This window comes from Taeniopygia guttata, chromosome 8 (assembly GCF_048771995.1).
Source record: "Taeniopygia guttata chromosome 8, bTaeGut7.mat, whole genome shotgun sequence".
Lineage (NCBI taxonomy): Eukaryota > Metazoa > Chordata > Aves > Passeriformes > Estrildidae > Taeniopygia > Taeniopygia guttata.
The window spans coordinates 4,085,542-4,095,602 of NC_133033.1; the positions used below are offsets into that span (position 1 = coordinate 4,085,542).

The following is a 10,061-nucleotide window of genomic DNA, read 5'->3' on the forward strand; positions in this document are numbered from 1 at the left end:
ACAGTGTATTACCAGTGATTCCATATGGTTTTGCTGCATTTTTAGTTAATCCCTGTACAGCCTCGCATCAAATATGTATAATTCTCAGAAATATATGCTGGGAAACGTTAACTAATGTTCCTGATTATTGTATTACAGTAATTCCTGAGAGCTGTAGGCAGGAACAGGAAGCTGAACAAAAAAGAAAGCCTCTCTCCAGTGAAGTTCCACTAATATCATTGTGCCTGTGTGCAGAGCCATTCAGCAGCAGTCTGTAGAAATCCACTTCCCAAAGCCAGCCCAGCTAATTCTGAAGCCTGGTGTCGTCAGAGCAACGGGAAGTCTAATCTCCATGGAAAATTATCAATTCAGGACTTACTGTGGAGTTGTGTATTGAGCTCTGCATTTGGAGAGAAACTTAATGGGGAGAAACATGTCGTGCAAAAGAATCACAGTCTGCATAAAAGCCACTTTTGTGGCTTAGATGGGAGATTACTTCGCTCCTTAGAACGTGGTTCTTACCCCAGGAGCTGCACAGTCACAACTCAGCTGAATGGACCTCTCAGGAACAGAGCATTGTGTGCAGAAATGTCAAATCTGTCTGTTCCCACATCTCTGAAATCAGCTCTGCCCATACCACATCTTTATTTATCTTGATGTATTCAGAATATCCACTTGCCTGTTTTTTTTTGTACTCTGATCTTTCAGGGTACCACAGCAATTTGGTTTCTTGATTCCTTCTGATACTCTATCATCTAGTTATTATCTTCTTTTCTCCTATTTTTCCTCTCTTCCTTTTGCAGTCTTCCACTTCAGCTCTCAAAATTCTCATCCTTCCAGAAGCAGCTGTTTCTTGAAATCACCCTTCCAGAAGCAGCTATGAGCTCTTAGTAGGTCAATGTGACATTTTATGGACACATTACATTTTTGTCCCTTTATGGTTAAAAATAAGAAGGGCCCAACTTCAACAGGTAAAATGATATTAACTCTTTGCAGAGCTGTTTATTGTATTTGGTTGTTTCCCCTTTGTTCATGCATGCTGTTGAGGACAGATAGTGATTTTGCAGAAGGGACAGAATAAGATGACTGCCACCTTCAGATTATTTATGTTTAATCCCCACTGCTGTCTTTATATTATGTGGGGAGTTACTGTGGTGAAAGGAGAGAGAGGGAAAGAACTGTTTCTTAGCTGTGATCCTACCAAATGTCTTAAACATTCCTTATTGTTGACGTTTTCCATTAAATCAGGGAGTTTGAACAGAGGAGCAAACACAGCTCTATTGAGCTGCTGCCCAGCTCTAAACTTGCACTGGCAATCATTCATGAGAGATTCTCAAGAAACCTTCAAAACATTTGTGGGTAGAGCGTATCTCCCTCAAAAAAATTCTTCAGTTGTTCTGAGAAATGTGTGCAGACAATTAGGAGCCCACAAAACATGTCACACCCTTCACAATGCCATCAGCACTGTCAGGAGAGCAACAGTTCATTAGAATATTTGTCTATCAGCTTTTGGTGGCACTTTGGTGGCCCACTGCCATCATCCATCTTGGAGCAAGTGCTGTGCTTGGTGATAAATCTTCCTAAAAAATCTTAGTCAGCTCCGGGATGGGCTGCTGTAACTCTTTTATTTGGGCTGGTTTTAGGAAATTGAGAGAAAACAGCAATTTGTGGACAAAGGCTTGGGTTACCTGGGAGCTCAGTGAGCCTCAGGAGGGAATATCCAGCTGATTCTGCATCCTCCTCTTGCTTCTGCTCCTTTTCTCTTGCACCAGGACTCCAAATAGCTCAAAATATTAAAGGCTGTATTTGCAGGACCTGTTCCAGTCTTTCACCTGGCTCAATTGGAACTGGATAAAGTCCAAAGAGAAATTCCTAATTACAGGTGACTGTTCTTGCTGTAGGCTCTAAAGCTGTCATTCTCTAGCTAAAGCAGCACTGGGCAGGGCTGGGAGCCTGACAGAAGTAGTGTTGTGTCTTTGGAAGGGGATCACAGGTTGGGACGTCCTGCTCCACTCCAGAGAAATCCTAAAATTAAAATTTCAGGTCTCCTGCTCAGTTGGTTGTTGCTATTTCCCAGAAATAGGGAGGGGCATAAGCAGAGAAGTTCAGGCTGCTCTGTGAACAGGGGCATCCTGCAGGTTTGCCCTCACCTCTGCTGCTGCAGTCTCCTTCCTCTGAACAAGAGACAGCATTCTTTGTAGCTTCTCTAGAGCTGTGTTCTTGCTGATTTGCAGCCCAACAATTCAATTTAGGGACAAGCTCTCCTCGTTTCCTCTGTGATGAGGTCATTTAAAAGTTCCCTGTCTTCTGCACGACAACTGATTTCAAAAATCTACTTGTGAAAATTTAGCATCTTTGAGACTTCTGAACAACTTGCTTCAAATTGGCCATTAAGTTCTATTGTTATGAAGGAGAATTGACAGATATGTAGATGGAAGGATATGTGGATGACAGAGCTGTAGATGGAACTAATGGTGTGGCCACTGTTTTGGGAGAGGGGCCCAGAAATAATCAGTGTTTCTTGGCTGCAGTTCATTTTTATATCAGGACTAAGATATGGGGCAGGTTCATCTTTCTGAGTAGTTGTCACTGCATTTTCATTTCATGGACGTACAGCATCCATCTTGCTACTAAAATGACAGAGATTTTTACAATGCTAATAATTAAACTGGATATTTGAGACTAGGAGATATTCCTAGATGGGTTTATGGTAAGAACAGAGGCTCAATCCTGAACTAGAAAGTTGCTGTATTTATGCTGCTAATGGAGGCTGTAAGAAAAATAACCAAATACTAGCAAGTAATAATAAGTAATCAGTAAAAACCGGCTGTTAATGGGGCAACAGGAATGACCTGTCTTATCACCAAAGATATTTAATTTCAACCCCACTTGCCAACTTTACTCTGCCCTATTTTGCCTACGGTCAGCATGCAAAAAAACAGAGAAGACACTTCGCACTCCCACCCCTTCACTTGCATCCCCAACACAAGATGCTCATTTTGTGTGGCTCTCCAGCACACTTATTTCATGAAACTCTTTATCATTTGAGCCTGCCCTTTCTGGTCAGTCAGCCAGGAGTAAAAGTGGCTGTAAAGGGCATGGAAATCTGTGCGGGCCTCACCTCCTCAGCTGAGAACATCTCGCCTGCAGCTCTGCATGGAGCAGGTGCCTCGCAGTGATCAAAGGGCTGCCAGGGTAAAAATAGTTTCTTCCTCACCCACAGTTATGTTTTGGGAGTTAGTTCACCTCTGCAAGCCCGAGCGGGTGCTGAGCCTTTCAGGAGATGCTCTCCAGTGATTAGTTCTGCTGGGGAGAAGGTGTTAATATCTTCAAATGGGATGCAAATTTACTTCTAGCATTTGCATAATGTTATTCTAAAGCATTAGCACCCTTGCTGCCTCACACAGTAGTGGACTACGCCAGAAATGGTGTTTGCTGCTGTCTTGTCCCCCTTAAAATGGGAAGGATAAAGTGATTTGCAGCATGAAGTATTTCTGGAATACAGCAGCTAAAAAAAAAAGATGCTTCCAGTTTTTGTCTTGGTTTCTCCCTGTGGGTTGATGAATCACAGAAGTGATTCTGGGCCAGTTCAGCAAGGAGAGCACTGTAAGATTCGAGGGGTTTATGTAGATTAGAAGCTTTGTCTGCTCTTTTATTTGTTCCTCTCTTTTTGTTCTGACAAAGACCAGTTCTTTCCTTTCCTTCCCTCTGTGTCTGTTCCTAATGCAGTGGTAGAAGTAGAAGGCAGAAAATGCTGGTGAGATGCTGTGAGGAGAGTTAATGCTCTCCTGCCTCCTCATAACATGCCCTGTGACTTTTGTGTGAATTATGTAAAAAAAGGGAGGATTTTTCTGCTTTCAAGACACTCCAAAATAGTGCCTGGCATTTTGAGAGGAGCTGTCCATGAAGTCAACAGCACTCAGCTCTCCTTTTGCCTCTTTCCTGTCCCTTTCTGCTCTCTTTTGCCCTCTTGAGTGTCAATATGTTACAGATACCATTTGCATTGTTGGGCTAGAAGCCTGCTTGAATTGGCTCAAAACAATACTAGAAAACAAATCTCAGGCATTGACCAAAACCCTTTGACTGGGAAGACTGCACACAATTACTGCAATTAATTTCTCATTTAGGCATCTGAAGGGAGAAATCAACTGAAAGGAAGAAGCAAGAGCACACTTTTCATGCAAAAATGCTCTGGTCTGCTGGAAGAGAAATTATTCAAATCAGTGAGAAATGCAGGCCTTTGCCACATCAGGTGTTTGTACAGATAAATGCTGGGTATGAATTAAGAAGTTTCTCACTGTAGAGGCTGTCTTGTGCTTGTTGGAAGTGCTGCTGCTGATGAGGAGCTCCTCCTCCTCCTCTTCCAAGGGTGTGGAGCCCAGTGGCACCTTAGGACACCTGTTACTTACAGCACTTCTGCATATCTGAAGGATATCTGAGGACATCTCTAACAAGCAGACTTGACATTTTGAAAAGCTCTTTTTTCCCCTGAAGGCATTTGAAAAACTGACATCTTTTGTTTCAAAGGGATGTTCTCCCTCCCTCTCCTTTTCTTCTCCTCCTTCCTTTTCACTTCCCTTTGCAATGACCTTAGGTTCAGCAACTGCCTGAAGAATGGCCTGGTGTGTGTCAGGTTCACACATTAATTAGTACAGATTTTCTCTGAACTAGCTGTGATAGATCATTCTGCCAGCTTCAAGCCTGCACGTGAAAATTGGCATAGGTAGACTTAACTCACAGTGTGTGAAAAGCAGTTATTTACTCTCAGTCATCTCCTTTGATTACCTTCAGTTTTTCAAGGTCACAAAATGTATTTGCTTCTTGCTGGGGATAATTTCAGTAGCATTTATTTAATCATTCCAGAGGGTTTCTCTCACTTACAGTGCTTGTAGCATACTCAGGGCTCCACGTGGGCAGGGGGTGGGGAGGCAGGGTTTCTGCAAGCTCCAGAAATGCAGCAGTTTTGGGGAATTAGAAATAAATTTCCTTGGCATGGAGGAAACAGGTCGTATTTTGGATTTGTTGTGTGTTCCTGCACTCCAAGGCAGGACAGGGCACTGGGATGGGGCAGAGCCTGGAGCACTGGACAAGCACCCTGAGCACAGAGCACCCAGTGCATCCACCTTGAGGCTGTTCTCCTCACCCCCAGCATCACTTTGACAAACAGTGATTAAAATCCTGTGCCACCCCCTGGCAGGTCTGTCTGTGCTGCTCAATGCCCAGTGATTTGCCAACTTTCTGAGATTTTTGGGTTTTTTTCTCAGAATTCAGCTCCCACCTGTGCTGCTGTAACACGAGTTGATTCTACCTTGGTTAAATACAACGTTGTGGCGTGGTATTTGAATATTTCTCAAGCTGTGGAGAGTTAATGCAGTGTGGCATTAATTAGCCTTTCTGCCTGTCTTGTTCCTTTTTTAGATGTCATTCGTAGTTTAATAAATCAGTTTCTGGAAATGAAGTAGAGTGGATTCCAGGGCCCACGGATGGTTTGCTACCCGCCTCAGCCGAGATGAACACAGGGTTAAGAAAGCACAGGGTGTGTCATCTATGAAACAACAGCTGAAGAACAGGCAGCTTTTCCCCCCTCCCACATCCAGGAAATTCCCAAAAAAGTACCTGTTAACCAGTTGACATGCTTTCCTCCCAGCTTTAAGGGTTGTACTAATGGTTTTACAGACTTCCTAATCCAACTGAGAGGGCTGTCGCTCCTCTTCTTCATGGGCCACTCATGTTGTTGTTTTAAATCCCATCACAGCTTCATTAGCTCAGCTTTCCGTGGCAGTTTCTGTTTGCAAGTGGTTTTTTCTCCTGAGTTGTGCAAAACCCACAGTTATGTTCTGCTGCTGTGCTGCTGGGGGGAAACTCAGCCTTGTACACGGGCTGCAATTCCGCCCTCTGAACTTCCAAACATCCAGCCCTATAAATTATCATTTAATTCCTTCATATGTCCATGTCTGGCAGTGAGGGTCAGTGCATGGCCAGTGCTGGAGGAGGAAATGGATAGAAAACACCCATTTTCTGAAATAATTCCCATTTTCTTCCCCACTCGAGCAGCACAGAAAGCAAACACTTCCAGTGGGTTTTGACTCACAAGGTATCGCTGCTCTCAAGCAGATGTTGTAAAAATGTTCTGAAAATGCTGTCTGGAGACATCTCTGCTCATTTTATTTTTGTTATCCCCAGGAAGCAGAACCTCTCTACGCGCAGATTAACAGACCTAAGAAATAGCATTGTTACAGGCTTGTGGTGCTCCAAGACTCAAAAGAAACCCAACAACCTGGTGGGCCTTTGGCTTTCATGCTTTTTTCCGATTGATTTTGTCTGACAAAGGAGAGAGTTTGCCCTCCTGGACTGGCTCTACGAGTGTTCCTGATGTGGTTTTTTTTGGCAACCAATGGCAGATTCCTATGGCAGCACAAAACAAAAACTCTCCTTGCTTCTCATACCACGAGTGCAGCCCCGTCCCCACAAGTGGTGGGTATCCAGACTAGGAAATCCTACTCCTTGATCTTCTTTTAAATATTTGTCACCTTCTGTGTGCCACCTATAAATAACGAGCATCTGAAATTCGTTGGGCGTTAGACATTCCTTTTTTTTCCTTTTCAGCAAAAAGCAGAGTCTGTATGTAGCAGTGGCATTATCATCCAACAGCCTTTGGGGCACGACTCGGCACTTTTTATGTCACGGTGACGTGTTTTTCATCTTCATTTACATCAGGCTGATCCTGACCCTTTTTTTTTTCCCCTATGTAGACATATTTAAAAACAACAACGAAATACTGGTGGTGTCCTTTTTTTTTCTTTTTTTTTTTTCTTTTTTTTTTATTTTACTGTATTTCTTACTCTGTAGTTTTGTATGAGTGACAGATCTAACAGTGAAACGCCTCCTGCGGAAATGATTCCCAACATGAAACCACAGAACAGAACTTGGTTGTTTATCCATCCTTGACTGAAAATGTTGCCAAATGGACCTATAAGTTCTAGCACATCATGAGGAAGAAATGCTGCTTTCTGTTGGAATACTCCTGTTGTGGGTACAGAAAGGACATCGAGTCCCACTGAGGAAAGACAAAAGAGTCAGTATTTCCTAGGAAACTCTAAACAAAGTGCAGAAAAGGAATATTTTTATTTCTTCAATATCTTGCTGCTGTAATGCTATGCAGACAAGTGTTTTCTTCTCTGTGTGCCATTTTTGATGAAAAAAAAAAATCATTTGCCAAATAATACTGGTATGCTTCTGGTTTAGGAGTTTGGATGAAGAGGACTTGACAAGTGGGACAAGGACGGCATGGATTTTGGAATAACAAACTGACTCTGTGATCAAAATTGTTCATCTTTATCACTTTTTGTACATCAGAAAAAAAAATCAAATGGGATTTTTATTTTATAACTTGAAAAAAAAAATCTTACTGTTAAACTCTTTAAATGTTTAAGGGGAAATGGCTTTAAGGAGTTCGAATGAAAATTGCCATTTTTTTTGTAAATATAAATGTTATGAAAATTCTTTTACTAATGCCATTACACAGTAGAGAAGGTAGCAAGTTGCGGTGCTTGGGAGGTGTGGCAAACCCAGTTTGTGGTTCTCACATCACATATGTTTTTTCACATGCTTAACAATAATGGGCTGAAGCTCAAGTGCATTTGCCAAAAGCAGTCAGCTTGTCAGCAGCCAGTGAAATTAATGGGAACACATGATTTTATGGTCTAGCATTATCACACAGACATAATTCCACTTACAAGAGATCACTTTCCATTGACATTCCTTTGAACCTCTGCATAGAAGTCATCTAACTGTTTACATGCAGAACAAAAAGAATTTAAAACTTCCTTTTTTTACATTTATGAAGCAAAAAGTGCAGTGTTTGGGTTCATATGTTTAGCACATGATTTTCATAAAGAATCTATATATTTTTGCCCTACAGAGAATTGTTATACAGGTCAAATGTGTTTTCCTGATGTTCCTATGCAGTTACAGTATATTGAATTTAGTGGTTTAACACTAAAAAGAAAAAAAAAAAAAAAAGAAAAATGGTTAAAGAAATCAAAGGATTAATCAGTTTTTAGGGTTATTGTGCAGATTTTGTTTTGAAATTGACACATTAGGATTTACATTTTTGTCATGATTAAAATAGGCCTGGAGTTATAAATGTTTTGCTTTCTTTCATCTCTGTTATAAGCTGAAAATGGTTTAGAAGGCAGAATAACTGGGGTGGTGATTGTTGGTATGTGCAACCAAATCTCACAACACGATCCCATTCTTTTCTTTTGAATTAGAGAAATTAGAGAAATGTGCATTGCAGAATGTATGTGAATGAGAAATTAGCTGTGGATAGACCTAATGAACCTGCAGAGAGGAGAATTTTTATCCCCATCCACGGTCATTTGATGCTTGTTCCTTAGTCATGTGCAAACAGCTTTGTAGCAAATCTTATTTCCCCATTGGAAGATCAAGTTTTCTAACTGGAGGAGATAATTTAAAACTTGGTGGATTGAGTATTTCAGGATTAAAAGCAGAGGTAAAAGCGTTTCTGGAGGACACTTCTGTCAGAATATTTTCCTGATTTGCACAGTGGTGCTACTTTCTTCCTCAGCTGCTTTTTTTTTTTGGGTTTTGTCCTGCACATGGAACCACAAACCCAGTTTTGGTTCATCACAGACATGGGAGGTTTAGTGTCATCAGTGCATTTCCAGGTCTGGGGTGAAACACAGAGGAAAGAAGAGATTGATGTCTCAGAGGATCACATTTGTAGGAAGCAGATCACTCACGAATAGGTGCCGAGGGAATGAGGATGGAATTCTGGTGTCTCTGGGCCATCACCACGGACCTTTGTCTTACTTTTGCTCATCAATAAAAGCAGATTCTGGATTGTCTCGTCCTGTGATCGTCCTTGTCGTGGCTGGGATGCTGAGCTGAGAGGGCTGCAGGGCCTCTGCACTGTACCAGTATTGTAGATAACTCAAATATCCAGCTTGTGCAATTGTTTAATCCCTCATCCTTCACTAGCACTAAATTCGTCACTTTAAATTTACAAACCAGGGAACCCCACCAGCCATCCTGTTCCCATCCCCCACGTAGGTTCTTGATCTTTACCTGTCATGAAAAGATATTTTGATAGATCGTAGTCATCCAAGTGTCTGATGAAACCTTTCATCTCAATAACGTACTGGGCACCTTCTTTGCAAAAAAAATGTTTACTCCGTGGTTTTCATTCATTTTTATTTCTGCATTCTGACACTTATTTTTTTAATAAAGATGAGAAAGATAAAATGACTGTTGCAGTACATTTCTAAACCTACTTTAACTTTACCTCAGATAACGACCATTTGTTAACACATACGGACACATTATTTTTAACTTTATGTGTAATGCATTCAGCAACAACAACAGAAACCAACAAATTTTTAGAGATTTTCCATTAATTTCTGTAACACACCATGTAATACTGTTATGAATAAAAACATTAAAAAAAAGGTGTCATTTCAGTAAGTTTGTTTCATAGCTCCTCTGGGATAATTCTGCCAGACTTTAAATACAATGTTTGTGTCTGTTATGGCCTTTATTTTTGACAGTGGAAATACCTGGGAAAGGAGAAATTCCCCAGTTTGGGGAATAACTAATCTTTAACACCAAGTGTTGCTTATCTTGCAAATGTATAACTTGCTGATTTTAATTGCTGCCTCCACTTTTTTGGCCTCTTTTTGGGTGTTTTAGGATGAGCATCCCAAACCAGCAGGTATTTATATCACCTCCTGCAAAATCCCACATTCCTGGGACACCCCATGCTGTGTGATGCTCCCAAAGCTGGTTTATCTTTGTGGCATGAAAAGCTGAAATTAATTTTGCTCACTTTTTTCATTCAAGTGGGATTTGAAATTAAAGATGTGCATTTAAACTTGACAGTTTTGAAAGCAGACCCCCCCCAAAAAAAAAAATAAAAAAATTCCAGTAATGTGCACAGAACTGATAATAAAACTCAGCTGAGACGGAATTTTCCCATTCTCTGCCAAGAGAGTAATGCAGTAAAATTTAAGATTAACAAATACATGGTTTATGTACAGAGAAAGAGAGAAGTGTGGAGTTGT

The 10,061-nt window shown here is 41.1% G+C and overlaps 1 protein-coding gene across 25 annotated transcripts in view; it reads left to right on the forward strand.

The window, feature by feature from the left end:
* DAB1 (DAB adaptor protein 1) overlaps nucleotides 1-9,246 on the forward strand; it is a 411,790-nt gene extending 402,544 nt beyond the window's left edge. For all 25 annotated transcript variants that reach the window (XM_072932586.1, XM_072932571.1, XM_072932570.1 and 22 more), the window contains one exon: nucleotides 6,163-9,246. Coding sequence is in view for 1 of the 25 variants with exons in the window: in XM_072932577.1 (XP_072788678.1) it covers nucleotides 6,163-6,207 (45 nt within the window). In the remaining 24 variants the exon portion in view is untranslated. The remainder of the gene's footprint in view (nucleotides 1-6,162) is intronic.
* The last annotated feature ends 815 nt before the right edge of the window (nucleotides 9,247-10,061 follow it).